The sequence below is a fragment of the Diachasmimorpha longicaudata genome, chromosome 16, assembly GCF_034640455.1.
Source record: "Diachasmimorpha longicaudata isolate KC_UGA_2023 chromosome 16, iyDiaLong2, whole genome shotgun sequence".
In the NCBI taxonomy this organism is placed as follows: Eukaryota; Metazoa; Arthropoda; class Insecta; order Hymenoptera; family Braconidae; genus Diachasmimorpha; species Diachasmimorpha longicaudata.
Genome location: NC_087240.1, coordinates 3,907,018 through 3,923,201, shown reverse-complemented (window position 1 = coordinate 3,923,201; position 16,184 = coordinate 3,907,018). Strand labels below are relative to the sequence as shown.

Sequence of the window (16,184 nt, the reverse complement as noted above, 5' to 3'; positions counted from 1 at the left end):
ATATTACCCACAATTTTTTTATAAATAATTTTCTCCGCACGTCAAGCGGAAAATATGAATTTTATCCGTCAGATGAGGAAAAAAAATTTTTTTAGAAAGACCGTTACATTTTATATCGCCACTTAAACCACCATCACCGCTATTCGATCATCACTAAATATCCATAAACCCAGAGGTCGTAACGAATTTTCACCACCTGTCACCGGCCGATGCATGTTTGATCCCAGTTCGTTGAAAAAAAATTCCTCCCCCGTTACCCTGTCGCGGTCCTCAAGCCGATCAAGTGACTGCCATTATCCCCGGAATATTAAATTCACCATGGGTGTGTAAAAATGGCCCCCGATGGTAGCAAGAAGTGTCTCCATAAATCTCAAGAAGCCTCCACCATACCTCTTGGCCATGTAACATCAATTCTCAATCGATCCCCCAACGACTCAGACTCCTCCATCTTCCCCTGTTTACCCCACCTCCTCAGCCCTTACTTCCCATGTACTTGCACTTCCCCTTGGCATACACTATGTTCCTGGTTGCAACGAAGACTCTTCCTCATTCTTCAGCTGTGCATGTGGCTTTAATGTGTGTCTTTTGTGTGTGTGTGTGTGTCTTTTGATAAATGAAATAAGAGGAGTGTCAAACAAAAAACCTCTAAAAAGGTCCGATGAAAAAATATAAAAAAATCTCCGTAAATTAACTAAAGGAAATTTTATAAAATATCGAAATTTCAAAGTTGCAAATTATCGCATTCAGTCTAAGCCTCGAAGTTGCGCCATAAATCGATTTTATCCCACCCTCAATCGTCTTTTCAACTCAACTGACCTAAACAATCACCTAAAATATTCTATATCCACCAATGAAACGTAAAAAATTGTCCGCTGAATCAACGTTTTATCTTCCGTCAACTGAAGGGTGGAAAAATCGTTGAAAGTAATAAGAATTCAATAAAAAAATTTTGAACTACCCCCAAAACTCGTTAATGCCCGTCATAACCGTGAATTTTGTCCAGAGTCATAGCGACGAGTGTTTTTGATGCCTCGTCAAGTTGAAATGCGTTATTCTCGTCTCTGAGAGTAACACTAAATCCCTTGGACCGTAAAACCCAAGGAGAAAATGTAACATTCTAGAATTCTGGCACTCATACACACCGCACGTGACCTCCCTCCCCTTCCACCCCTTCTCAATCCCCCTCACATACTCTAGTTTCTGTACCACTGAGCCTAGGCTGGTGGTGTAAATAAAATGAAAAGAAAATGGATGTACATCTGAATGTGTCTGGTGCACATATTTGGCCATTTCGAGGGGAGATAGGGCGTTGACGACTCACCCCTGGGTGACATTCCCCTGGTTATATCTCCCATTTGTGCTTTTAGACACCTCTTCAAGACCGAAAAATAAAATCTCAAAGTTAATTCTATCAGTTTGGGAATTTTTTTTTTTTTTTCAAATTCTTCTGACTTTGATAGAATTTTTTCTCTATTTCACCCTTCCCTCACTTGTCTTAACAATTTTTTTTATTGGAAATTAATAAGCTAATCACCGCTGATCGACTCAACTGAAATTAAATTAATTCATTTAAAAACCCGAATTTTTTTCACGACTTTTTTGTTCCAGTTTAATGACAAAAAAAAAAACAAAAAAGAAAATATGGCAAAGATAAGAGAAAAAAAGACCTCCGGACAAGTCTATCGTAAACTCCACAGTCTCACCCAGGTCCCCAGCGACACTTAACGTGCTACCTCGGATTACAGTCCCCAATAAATCGCCTGCGGGTTTTTGACAGACGTAGGATAAAGAAAATGCTCCTTTCCCTGTCTCCAGCGATCGATACCACTGTTATCTCGTTTCTAATTATTCTCGCATTACTATACCTCCCCTCAGGCCCTCCCCCAACCCTCAAATCCCCTGATTTCACACTGAAATACGTTCACCCAGTGAATTTAATAAAAAACCATTGAAATTGCCGGAGTGATTTATTCAGGCCCTTCGCTTTTTTCATTTTACCTTTATTTTCGTTTAATTATTACTAGACTATGAATTTTTCAAAGCACGATTATTCCCAGTGAATATTCAATGCAGCACTCGAGGTCCACTGAATTATACAAACGTCACGGAGACAAATTTATGATTTTTTTTTTCTATTTTTACGTTCAAGTGGAAATTTTGTCTTCGTTAGTATTTTAGGAATTTCAAGTATTGTTCACAATTCAATGTAAAGACAGTTTGCAAAAATATTCCATCAAAATACTTCATATTTTATCATAAATTTTTTGCCTTGTGAAATCGAACCCTCACTAAATCCCGGATTTTCCCCTATTTTCTGATACAAGAGGGAAATCTGTCATGTTTTATCACATATAATACCACAAGTGGTTCAAAATTATCGAATATTTCCCGATAGATTCGTTGCAAACAAATGAAGGAGTCAAGTTTTTCAGGCTAAAAAATCACGAGTGCGAAGCACGAGTGATTTTTCCTGAAAAACTTGACGACTTCATTTGTATGCAGGGAACCTAGAGGGAAATATTCTATAATTTTGAAGCTCGAGTGGTATTCAGGGGATTATTTTTCCTATCCAAATTTCGGCCAAGAGAATTGTGCCATGACATGAAAAGAGATTTATTTGGTTAGGTGTCGTTTGTTTACCAAAATATTCAAAAAATTATCGCTGATATTCGAGGTAGGCTATACAAAATATCAACAAATGGTGCAATTCTATTGGCTGAAATTTGGGTGGGAAAAATAATCACTGGAATTTTTTTTATACATTTTTTTTTTTCATTCCTGAAAAGCTCATACACCAGCATGAAGCCTCTCCGACAAGATAAGAAGCGTTGATACCGATAAGAAAACTCCTCTGTCAGCCAGTGGTATTTTCACCAAGAGCTTGGGGATATCGAGCCTAGTCACGCTTGAGATGACACAAGATATACGACAGATAACTCTCGAGTGAGATAATAAATCATTCCATCAGCATCCTCATCAATGCTGTGTTGATAATATCGAATATAATTGAATAAAGCCTCATCGAGGTAATGAGAGAGCATTGATGCACCAGTGGATCCACATTCAGCACCAGCAAAAGCTCCAGTGCTTCCTCATTACGCACCATCTCTGGTGCCTTGAATGTGCATCAACCATGAGGATTATCCAAGAAAGCTGTTATTTCACTAATGCAGGGTGGGAATTAGGAAGAGGAAGATGAGGGTGATAACGAGTGTTACACCAATTACAAGAGATAGGAGAAGAGGGAATGAGTAGATGTGATAAATGAGTTCGTGATAAATTTCAGTTTTGGGGGATTTGATAAAACATTCATATTCATAAAAATCATAAATGGAAAAACATCAGCAATTTTTCCTGTCTCCATCATCGTCCATCTCCCCCACGATATTTCTTAAGAATAAAACTGATGAAAATTATAAAATTGTTGAACAAACCCCCACCTCTACTGAGGTGCTAGCTTCAACTTTACGACCAATTTCGTCACGCTTTTCCTCATAAAAAAACATGGATATTTTTTGATCCATTTTGATGATAAAAGAAACCTCCCTCGAACACCACTCACCGACTCAGTATAAAAAGTATCGAGGGGAGTAAAAATCCAGGGACAGTAATAAAGTAGAGGGATGCTCGAAACGAGGTAGGCAACTGAGAAGGGTGAAGGGGGAAAAAAATACTGGACCAAGTTGTAGATGGTCTCGACCCATGCATCAGGATGTGTGTCACGTGTATGGAGCCATAACTCCTTGTGCCCGGTGTAACTGGGTCACGTTTCTCCAGTGAGCATACATATACAAGGGCTTGATACCCATGGACAAAAGCCCAGGACTCTTCGAGTACGTGGAGGCTTGCTCAAATGGCCAGGGGGGGGAAGTGAGGGATTGTTGAACATACCTAATCGCTCGGACGTTCTCGCATCGTTGAACATCTGACTATTATCTTCCGTACCATCGCCATATTCCATCAGCCATGACTGACATTCCTGAAGGATAAATGCACCAGGAATTATACTCACCAACAATGGGAAAAAGTTTTAAACCAGTGAAATCATAAGAACGATAACATTTAACGATGAAAACCCCAGAGAATTTTGATTGGATAATTTCCAAGTTTGTAATATTCCATTTGTGATATTCCTCATGTACAAAGAAGTATATCAGTGAAAATTAATTAACGTCGGTATTAATTAATTAATCCGCAATGAGGAATTATTATTTGGAAATTTTTCAAGAAACGAAGGAGAAGAAATATAAGAGAGTCAATGAATTCTCAAGTTCATCATCAAAGAAAGTTAGGAATTTCGAGGAAGTCAATTTTTTTTTGTGAACATCAATAACGTACAGTTGAAATATATCGACTGACAGCGAGAATGTAATTACATGAGGATAAACTAGCGTCTGATGAGCCTCAGGGACAAGCTCGAAACATTTCCCTCTGTGAAGCCCTATAAATATATCCCTTCTGCTTCAATAGTTCCAGAGATGTTCAAGCCCAACAATCGTAATTTCCTTCAGCCACTGAACTCGATGGGACAGTGCAACTGTCTGTGGGCAATAAATCAAGTTAAGATCACCCAGAACGAGGCAATATCCAATAGTAGACCTCGAAACTGCATCTGTGGCCCCGTTGCTCAATGGCTGCTAAACCTCCAGAGGATCAGAAAAAAAAAATTCTGCTGATGTCGAGCTGTTTCCACACCCTCTTTCCTCTCCTTTCACTGTCAACTCTCGTCTGTATCCTACCACTGGTTTAACGAGTCCACAACGATCACCGGAACAATGAGACAACGTCATAAATTTCAGATTTAATGGCCGCCCTTGGTGAACTTAACCACCATTTGCATGTATCCAATCTGCATTTCTCTGAGGAATTCCTCTGGAAATCCAGATACAGTTGAAGTTCGATTTTAAAATCTACGAGACTCATTATGCGATCATTATGCAGTGGTAAACTCAGTATTCTCGTCTCGAGTAACTGATGAATTTCAACTGGTGAAGTCTAGGGGTTCTTTTTTTTTTCCTCAAAATGTTTCCACCAAATGCAACTGACTTTCAACTCGTGAATTGTTGGTAGTTTACCATCTAGAGTTGGAGTGGGGATTATCAACTTGTTTGGGGAAACTTTTAGAAGTTGAATTAATGATACAGCTCTGATTATTTGGGAAGCGGTGAGTTTAATCACTTTTGAAGGAAACGAGCTGAGTTCTGTTGTTAATTTAAACCGTATCTTGATGGGGGAATTGTTTCGAGGTGAATACTGAGATGATGAAATTCACGTCTATTGAGTCTGTGAATCCTATTGTCGAAATTTTTCAGTGAAATTATGAATGAACCGAATAACAGACTACTCTACGAATTTAAAAACATAATTTTATAGCCAATACCTCCACTGAAGGTTCAGACTAAAAACTGAAGTGGACTAATCAACTTATTTAACAAATCTTTGATCGTCATCCTTAATTAATATCCAGAGAACGAAAAATATAATCATTTTCCAAGGAAATCAACTAAATTCTGCTAATTTCAATCGCATCTTGACAGAAGAATTGTTTGGAGATGAACGGAGATATGAATCTCTGGCATATGGATTTTGCGAATTCTATTGTGTGAATTTTCCACTGGAATTCTGAATGCATTCCATTGATAGAGGGGTTTGGACCCTAACGAATGAACCCTCCACAGGTAGAATATTTGAAACAGCTCGGATTAAACGAGTTCACCAGTAAAAAAAAAAAAATACAATTTTTTCAACCACCATGTCCACTGGGAATTCCCAGTCAGGTTGAATCCGGTGTGAATTTGCTGGTCGGAAATATTCCACTCGATATTTTATTCTCCCTCGCAATGGACGCAACCTCCATGTGATACCGTATTCTCGGTGCAACTATGAAAGCACGAGAGGTAGAAAAATATCGGCAGTGAAACGACTGTGAAAATTGAATGTAGCAGGTTTGTCATATTGCAAAATAATCAAGTCTGATTGATTTTCCACTCAGTCGAGTGTACAATTTTTTCAATAAAAATATTGTCACGAGATAACCATTAATAGACAACGTTTAAAAAAACTCAACCCCTAGAATTAATTCATCATCTGATTGTAAATAATAAAAATCTCAATAATAATCGAATTAATCGTTATCTCAACAATTATCAATTCATTTTATCACTTTGCTGTTCCCACCCAATGAACAATTAAATCCCAGTGACATCGTAATTACACGGTGCTAACGAATTAAGAATTAAAAGCGATAAAACTTAAAATTAAAATTTGGTCAATTAAACTTCATGCAGTTGGCAAAGTCCTGTCGTGAAATACAATCAGAAGTAGGATAACGACAGTTCTCCCATTATCCTTTAACCGGTACTTGAGTTTAATTTGTTTGAAACCTGTTGATGACTGTATTGGGTGCTCTGATTGTTCCAGATATCGCTGGTGGATATCTTTGCTTCGTCGTCAGCATACTGGGAATTGGAGTTGTGACTGCTGTTATTGGTGATGTTGCCTCGTATTTTGGATGCACACTGGGTATCAAGGATTCGGTTACTGCTGTTGTATTTGTGGCATTGGGTACTAGTATTCCCGGTGAGTAACAAAATTACATCATCATTGAAATTGTAAATCAAAATTGAATGATTCCATAATTATTTATGACCAGAGAAAATACGCATTAAGATCGAAAATGTTGTTGTTGGGCCAGACAAATAGGAAATGAAGTCACAAAAAAATTCTGACTTTTCTCTCATTATATACCAACTGCTTCTGTAGCTATTGACAAAAATTCCCACCCCTCTGTCACCATGAAATAATAGAAATTAATTATCGAATTATCGATTCTCCCCATTTTCTCCTCAATCAACACTATTATTCAAATTTTATTCACGAGTTATTATTGAGTAAATCGAAGGAACAGGAAATAATTTCAATAAATTTATTGATTCATCAATATTTCCAATAATTTTTACGTTCAAATGAATCAGTAATTGAGCACCCGATGAATCGTGGAATAATACCGGCAGTCCAATTACACGGATTATCATCAGAATGCACTAACGAGGCACCTTAATACCCTCGCCTTTTGACAGGGCTCTCGTGTGGTATGTCAATTTCACCGGAAAGACCCCAGTGTGTGTCACCACGAGAGCCCATTACTCCCGATAATTAAATCCCCCATTTCCTACCTCCCCCAACTTCATCTCCTCATTTTTATTTTAAACCCACAACTCAATGCTATTCCCCAATAGATGAACCATATTTTTTGCGGTCAAATGGACCTATCGGATTTGTTATATTGATATTACAGAATAGGAATTTTCGGGTGTATGTGTTTGGACATTCAATCTGTCTATCGAACTTTAACTCACCCACTTTCAACCCAGAAAATATTGATGAAAATTATCGAGGTTTGGGTAGACGAGACAACTGACAGTTTTGTTACCACAAAGTTTAGAGGAAAATGTTGGTCTGAAGAGGAAAATTGATTAGGGAGAGAAAAGTGAGTTGTCGTTAATGGAGAAACTAATTTGATGGAGTTGATTGACAATTATGGAATAAATGAGTGCACGAAGGGAAAAAGCTTAAAGGAAAATTATTCAGATATTATGGAGACTTTGAAAGATTTTTTTATCCCCAATTTCCCTAAAATTTAAAGAAATTAAAAAAAAAACATCAAATTTTTCCGTAAATTCAACTAAAATTCAAACTTCCCAAAAAATTATTCTATTCCCTCTCAACCCTTAAATTTCAAAGCCCTATATCCACAATCAAATCGAAGTAAAACATGTAAGTAAGTAAAACATGAAAAGTTTTTCACCCCTCAGATCTTTCCCCAGATACTTTGAGTTACATAAGTCGCTGGCGTTGGCTCAACGGCGCCAGATCTCGTCGATTTAGCAGTTGTCCTGAATTTTCCACAAGGCAAAAGTAAATTCCACAGATGTCCCGTGAGACATCCACCGCGTAGGCAAGATCCACACCACCCCCTACCCACCCTCTCAACGCTCCCTCGCACTCAAAGAACTTCAAACAAGAAAGAGATAAAAAAAAATATAGGGTAAATGCCCGCAGGTGAAGTGTAGACAAGCTTCCGGGGTGGACTTGAAAAAATCTTCCAGCCTCTGTCCCCCAGGTCTTTAATAACACAACCCGCTTGTCGTAGTCCTCTCAGCATCTCATTGAGAATTACGAGAGTTATGATAGAGATGAAATTACCCTCCCGATATTTAATCAGCCTCTTGAGCTGATTTCAACTATTAATTAGAGAGTCGCCTACCAGGTGTTAATATCTTCATTAACATTTTGCCTACTTAAGGATCGACAATTATCTTTTACAGTTCAGTAAAGCTCTCACTGTTGAGTCAATAATTTTTACTAATTAAATTGATCAATTAAATAAACTTTACTCATACGATAAATTGGAGGTGAAATAGGATTTAACGTATGTGGAGTTCGATTTTGTCTTTAAACGGAAAAAAAAAAATTATCCAACCGTTTTATAAATATTTCCGATACTGACGCATCGATCTAACCCATTTTCCTGATGAAAATTTCAGACACGTTTGCTAGCAAAGTGGCGGCATGCCAGGACAAGTACGCGGACGCTAGTGTTGGAAACGTGACTGGTAGCAACGCGGTAAACGTCTTCCTCGGAATTGGTATAGCATGGAGTATTGCAGCAATGTATCACAGCTATCATGGACGAGCCTTCCTGGTGGATCCTGGCAGGTAAGTCTTGAAAAACTAATTGCAACGAATGTAATGAGACCTTGGCCCTAGTAAAATCCCTGGAGACTTGTAAAACTTCTGTGAAACTCCACTTTTTCATTAATTATCTCACCAACGACTCCCTCCAGGAGAAAATATCACTAGAACTTTTCCCAAGCTGATGAAATTCCCTACAATAATGATATCCTGACATTTTCCCCTAAAACCAATCATCATTGAGATAATATGGTATCAAATCAGTAGTGAAATGGTAGAACGAGATAAATTGGCCCATCTCTGTGTCCAGTTTTTCCGCAATATCTCCTCATCTAAACGAGATAGCAAAATTTTTGTCATTACTTTAATTACAGTACTCAATTTCCCCCACAAAAAAGGTTATGATAAGAATATTGCTATCTCCCCTAGATTCCATGGTATTCCCCTAAATCTACAACAATCAACAATCAGACATGACTAATTTCATTTTACCACTTGGCTACTGAAATAAAAATTCCCATTTGAAATCTCTGATCAGTCCAAAATCCAATCCCCTATTCGGTTTTAATTATAATTAAAGCCGTAGAAAAAAAAGCTCCCAGAATATCTTTTACGAGACTTCAGCCAGTCTATTGAACGACCCAACGTAAAAATAAAAAAAAAAATGTAAAGCTTGTAAGTTGCGTAATACATCGGAGTAACTAATACACAACGTTGCGGAGGTGAATAAAAAGAAATCTTGTTATCCCCGTAGCTTGGCCTTCTCAGTGACCCTCTTCTGCACAGAGGCCTGCGCAGTTATCACAGTACTAATGTTGAGGCGCTCCAAGAGCATTGGTGGTGAGCTTGGAGGACCATTTGCACCAAAACTCGTCACATCGATATTTCTCTTTTCATTGTGGGTCTTCTACCTCGTAATGTCGACACTCGAGGCCTACGATGTAATTAAAGGCTTCTAAGATGATGGTTCATTATCTATGCAGAAGAAATAATGGCCTATGTCGAAGATGAGAGGAGACATCTATTTTTTTTTTCAATCAGAACGTTGATGAGGACACGATTCCCTAGTTCCATGATTAAATAAGATGATCTCACGTCAGGATTCATTTTGTATAAATATTCTTTTAATGGAACGATATACGACCTTTTTTATGAGAACCTTTTTTATGCATCAGAAGAAGAGCTATAAAAAGTGTTCAGATGAAAATTGGTCTATCTCCTTTAATTAAAAAGATATCCAGCAAAAATGGAATCGAAACTGATTGGATTCGGTTTTTTTTTTCGCAATTGCCCTGATAAATTCATCTTCCTCATTCAATTCTCAGCCATTCTGTTGTCCTGAGTCATTCGAGAAAGGAAAAATAACTATTGCGGACGATCTTACACTCTCTTCCACTAGGTTAATTGCCCTCATTCGTTAATTGAACTATATTCAGTCTTGTTCAACGGGGAAAAATGATTCGAATGAGATTACTCGACGAAATCATTTATTATCTCGTTGCTTTTAGTTCTATTCAACCCGAGAATAATTTTCAGTCGACACAAATGAGGAGATAAACCACGTGGAGGTGAGCAAGGAGATTTGCCTTAATCCAGAGCCAAAAATGATGAGTTATGAAGGATAAAATAAATTCAAACCAAAGATAAAAAATCATCTAGTCATGAGCTATTGCTCCCCAAGCAATTGCTGACAAAAATTGAGATTAATCGAGAGATTGCGTTATACATCATATATATACTATATATAGTGTATTTATTTAATTTAAGATAGCGTTTATATGATATTCAAGTGTAGATTATAAAATTAAAAATGACATTGATTTTTGGTTAAGAAACTCTAGTCTTCGAAATTGAAAGAACAATTTGATCAATTTAAATTGATCCCAGACAATTCAATTATTGGAATTGACGAAAATATATGAGTGCATTCGATATTGAGAGCTCATCTCAAACATACGAGAGTGTGCAAAATTTATTTGCAGACATTTTTTTAGCTATGAAAAATTTTTTTATGAAAGGGATGCCGCGGCCTTCGTTCGAAAGTATAAGCTTTCGTTGTTCTTCACTGCCTTTGATCGAGGGTCGCACGCATGACTGAACATATTGAAGGAGTTATCATTCTGTTGATGAATATTTAATAATAAGTGGATAATCGATTGCGATGTTAAGTGCGTGATGAGGTAGAATTATCTGTTATAAATAATGTAAGTAAGTAGATGATGTGTGAGAGTCTAGATTTATTAATCAATTGATTAACTAACTGATTGCGAGTGAGAGTGAAGACGCGGAAAATTTTTTATTGAAAAATCTGACGATGGGGATGAAAAGTCTATTGAATTACCGATAAATTTTGGGGGTAAATACTGCAACTTGCAGTTTAAAAAAAAATCTAAACAAAAATTCAAACCGATGGACTTTTATTTAAATAATTTTCCCTGAAGAAATTTCACCAGAATTTTCATCCAAAATCGTCGGACATTTCCACAGAATTTTTTCCAACAAATTTTCCCTTAATCTGTCTCTCGTACCAGATATTTTCCTAGTGAAATATCTATTACCGAGCCATTAAGGTCTCGATTCTCCACAAATTCTAGAAAATCGATCGAATGAACTAAGAAAAATTGTACCAAGAAAAATTCATTTTCTATTCAATCTACTACCGTGAAAAAAAAAAATAATCCTAGAACTAGCTTCTCTTCCTGATGAACGAAAATTCATTATTTTAGTATCAGTTGTATTAAATGAGACTCAACTAGCAAAGCGTCAAAGTGATACTCTAAAATCATAAGCGTGCTGCAACAGATAACCGCAGTGATTTCCGTTTCGCTCGACGGTTACTGTTATCATCTTCAACAATAAATAACAAATAACGTAGACGTTGAGGAATGAAACATAGAGGACAAGTAGAAATACCAATATCTCACTTGTAGCGAAATTTTATGGATAAGGTGGGGGGATTTTCACCGTATGTCGGCTGTTGTCGAGACGGAAATTTACGGGTAAAGCACGATTCTACTCTTAAATCCTCGTGCATTTGTCGTACATTCTATTTCCAATGGAGTCTTGTATCTCAATTTCCTCTACGACCCGTTTATTACCTCTTGATGGCACTGCACAGAGATAATTTTTGCCAAAAATTTCGGAAAATATTACGTCAAAGTTTCTCACATTATTCGATGATGAGCCCAATAATTTACTAGAAATTTTACAATTTTTTTCCTTTACATTATCCATAACACTCCCAAAAAACAATTTCCTATTGTGAATTACGTGAATAGTTCCGTAATTTTTAATAAATATTTATCTCCGCGCAAAAATATCGAGAGCAAAAATAAATCAACAATTTTCACAACTGGTAGACTCTTTTTCCAGCACTCGTACTAGAATTCGTATTAAAAAAATTTTCTCTGTGTGAAGGAGAATAAAATGAAAATATAGAACTGAAAATACTGTGGGAGCGGTGAATTTTTGTTTTCTGACACGAGTGGTATTAATAAAATAATCGATCAAAGTATTATATTCTAACAATAGTCTAAATCGTAGAAAAAAAAAATGTGAGGACTGCAGTGCTTTTAGCAAAGCAAGCAACCGATCGTTTTTAGAAAGTGGATTAAACTTATGGGAAATGGTGGACTAGAAGTTGTAGGTGCCCGATGAAGACCTGCCTGTAACTTAATACATATGTAATTCAATTCACATTCACACGGGCCATAGAATAACTCAACTGTAGTGTCATCGTCATCAAGTGAACAGTCATAAGTTCGCGTATGAAAAAATTCAATAGAAAAAAAAAAACAATCGTGTTAGTGATATATTTTTTATTTTCTAATTCTTCTGATAATTGTGCAAGTTGATTGGGGCAATGAAAAAAAAAATTACTAGAATTTTTCGAATAGATAGAATTTTCCTAATCGATCGAAATTTTTTGCTATTTAACTTTTGATTCAAAAATTTCTAAAATTTCTCATTTTTCCATTGAATTTTTTCATGTGTTTCATTGAAAACCATTCATCGATCAATTCGAAGACAATTCCCACGATCTTTTGACTAATTCTCCAGTCTGCTACGTTAAAACATTAATTTTTCGATTTTCATGATAGGCCAGCCCCACATCAGCTATCAATCAACGAATAAAAATCTCCGAAAAATCGAAAAAATCATCAGCAAACACTATGGTATGCCCTCATCAACAAATTTTCACAATCAATTTCATAAAAACTCATCAGAATCGTCGGTAAACTCTCTCGTGCACCTATTGGCACGTTCTTATACTCTAAAATAACCTAAATCATTAACACAAAATAATCAAGGACCAAGAAAACACGAAAGACGTTCAATTCCACTTGACTGGCCTCGAAACATATTTGAAAATTAAATCCAAGCTGATGTGCATTATTTTCAAAGTGTATTACTACAACCGGAGGAACGACAACCTCTAATTACAAGCCAAATAAATAATTCTTAATTAATAAAATCAACTGATTTTTCCTTTACATTTTTATTTACCTCAAACAGGTGATTTTTTTCTGATAAAAATAATTCCTCAACCAACATGATGACTCCAGTTGGAATAAATAAATTATTATCAATAAAAAGAGGCATCATTAATCGTTAAAGAAGGTTAAAATAATTTTTCTCAATTATGTAGAATGGAAATGAATAAAATATTCTTTTCAAATGCATAACTTCTCCGGTTGTCAAATTTCCGATAAATAAAAATTAACGCGACTGAATGATCAAGGACTCAATTAGTTGAAAACCAAAAAAAATCAACCATGAAACCGACCAATTATAGAAGATTTGGATTTGGACCAATTAAACCTATTAGTTCCTAGTATTTGATTAACTCAAATGTGCGTGAATCAAAGACATTCACCATTTACTTTACCATAATTTGTCACTGATAATCCAATCCAATCAATTTTCTGATGCTTCACGCACAAAACCGAAGCCCTTTGGCTTCCCACCAACTAAATATGAAAATATATTCACCACAAAATGGAGGAAAAATCAGTAGCGAACTGGTGAACCGAGATGACTTCACCCATCTCTCATAACTCGAATTTTTCTACCAATATCTCCGAATCTAAAAGAGATAGAAAAATTCTTGTGATGACATTTGTCGTAGACCTCAATTAATGATAGAACAAAAGACTCTACTCCAAGAAGTTAAAAGACTTATCTCAGTTTACAATTTCGCTCCTGAAATCACAAGGGGCTGGCCACAACTCTCCTTTTCTTTGTACATAATAGTATTTAAAAAAAAAAAAAAACATCAACAAAATAAAACTCTGACATTTCTATTTGCTAACGGAGTCTAGATAAAAAATCAATGCTATACACAACTACTTCTAATATAACTTACTATACAATCAATAATGAAAATATAACTTTAATCTATCCTCTTTACTGTCTTTACATCGTAGAAAAATTATTCTTAGATGATTTACCTAGAAAATCTATTAAGTAAATATCTCTGAACGCGGGACATGGCGAGTCTGTTGGATTCACTAAACAATTGTTGACATTTAGGGAGATCTAATCGAATCTGAGATAACAAAAATTTCGATAATTTTCACTTAGAAAAAATGATAGAATAAAAATTCTAATGAGCATTTTTGGGTTAATGTTTTTTTAGGCAAAAATTATTGTAACGGACTCTTCATGTTTTGCTGAGTTGCGAAATTTGGATTTTACTCGTCCAAAAAAGTAGTGAGTTCGTTCCTTAGAAACATTTCAAACTAAACTGTTACATGTATAACTAAATTAAATTGAATGTAAGATAAAATAACGTCTCAATATGGTAATTAACGACAGACAGAAGTCGATTGTGAGTGGATTAAGCGAAAATGATCAATCAAAAATTGAGATGGGGTGAAAAAAAAAAAATTAAATATGATGTGTTAATTTGCGGTTTTAATCGGAAAAAATTTTATACCGCGTGGAGACGCATAAAATGTTTGCCATTAGACATATGTGTATATACATTGTTGTGTTATTGCATAGTATATACGTACGCAAATGAGAAACATAAGCAAAAGTAATGAAAATAATTAATTGTAACATGAGAATCATGATGTTCCTTCTTCCTTTACCATTAAAATTTCCCGTATATTAATGAACCTCGATGTTCATAATTGTTGCTGTGTATATTATATATTTCTCGATTGTAAATAATGCAATTAACGAGGGAAAAACCCACACTGGGTTTTTGGTTTTGCGTGAAATAACAATCGACGCATTTATTCACATTATTTATTCAGTTAATTTTTCGTTATCATTTTGTCTAAGTGAGCTTTCATTTTAATTCGTTATTTTCACTGCGCAAGCATTTCTGTAGAGCGGCTATTCCATTCATATCTGATTTTATATGCAAAGATAAATAAATCCCTCATGTCTATGAAAAAAAAAATCATACAACGAACTCAAAAATTCAGGAGTGAAGCAGTAAACCAGAGAAGATCAATCGTTTCCCCCAAATATCTCGAAATCTGCAAGAGATAGAAACATTTTCATTAAACCATTTTTCAAGGGAATTTAATTACCCAGAAAAAATATTCTATGAAAATTTTCACCATCTCCATTGGATTCCGAGATATTTTCCAAAATCCAACGAAAAAAATTTCTGATTCACCGCTTCACAACTGAAATCATTAATTTGTTAGTAATTCTTTTGTAAATGCGTCTCAAATGAATGAAAAATATAATAAGTAGAGGAAAATCACTTCGGAGATAGATAAAAATGTGAATGAACAGTACTATCACTGATAGAGTGTCCCAAATAAATAAATGATGAGAAAAAAAAAAACAAAAATTATCATCGGTTAACGAAAAATGGTTGAATTTTTTTGTGCCTGTATTTAATATTATTGGGAATCCCTGTACTGCTCGCTAATTGCACGTTCAACGGAATCATATTGAACATAAATAATTGTGTAACGCCAGTGTTCAACAAAAAAAAAATGAGAGTAAGGGAATTATAGCAAAATTAAAAATGGTGTTCATTGTTGATGTGAATTTTAAAAAAATCGCTCGGTAACTGGCTGATGGAAATCAAATCTAAATCCAGCATTGACCCCCCCGAATCTTGGAAGTTTACTCGCTTCATTGGCACTTGGACACTCGGCCTGATTGCATTTTCAATGTTATTGGGGGTAGAAAGGGAGTGGGGGGGGGGGGGTACGGTCAAGCTAAAATGCAAATACATGACTCAATTTAATTAAAACTTTGGACGAGTGAGGAAAATAAATTGATGATTCGTGAAATTAAATTATCACTGAGATACTGTGACCGCTGTGGGTCGGAATATTCGGGGGGGAGGGCGGGATGTAGGGGGGGCTATATGGAGTAAGAATCAATTTATTGTAATTGAATCGAAAGTGCAAAAGAAACTGAGGAAATACATGAACTAAATGTTGTTTACGTGTGATTTTTCGATTATTTTTAACCCTGACGCCTATTTATTTTCAATTTTGTGCCCAATAGTTGAC

The 16,184-nt window shown here is 35.8% G+C and overlaps 2 protein-coding genes across 3 annotated transcripts in view; one reads left to right on the top strand and one right to left on the bottom strand.

Annotated features, from left to right (window-relative positions):
- Positions 1 to 16,116, top strand: part of LOC135170053 (sodium/calcium exchanger Calx) — a 47,008-nt gene extending 30,892 nt beyond the window's left edge. For both annotated transcript variants that reach the window (XM_064135555.1, XM_064135554.1), the window contains exons 6-8: positions 6,421 to 6,579; positions 8,547 to 8,718; positions 9,449 to 16,116. In XM_064135555.1, coding sequence (XP_063991625.1) covers positions 6,421 to 6,579; positions 8,547 to 8,718; positions 9,449 to 9,653 — 536 coding nt within the window. In that variant the 3' untranslated portion in view covers positions 9,654 to 16,116. The remainder of the gene's footprint in view (positions 1 to 6,420; positions 6,580 to 8,546; positions 8,719 to 9,448) is intronic.
- LOC135170077 (reticulocalbin-2) overlaps positions 1 to 16,184 on the bottom strand; it is a 97,867-nt gene that overhangs the window by 79,437 nt on the left and 2,246 nt on the right. The window lies entirely within an intron of this gene.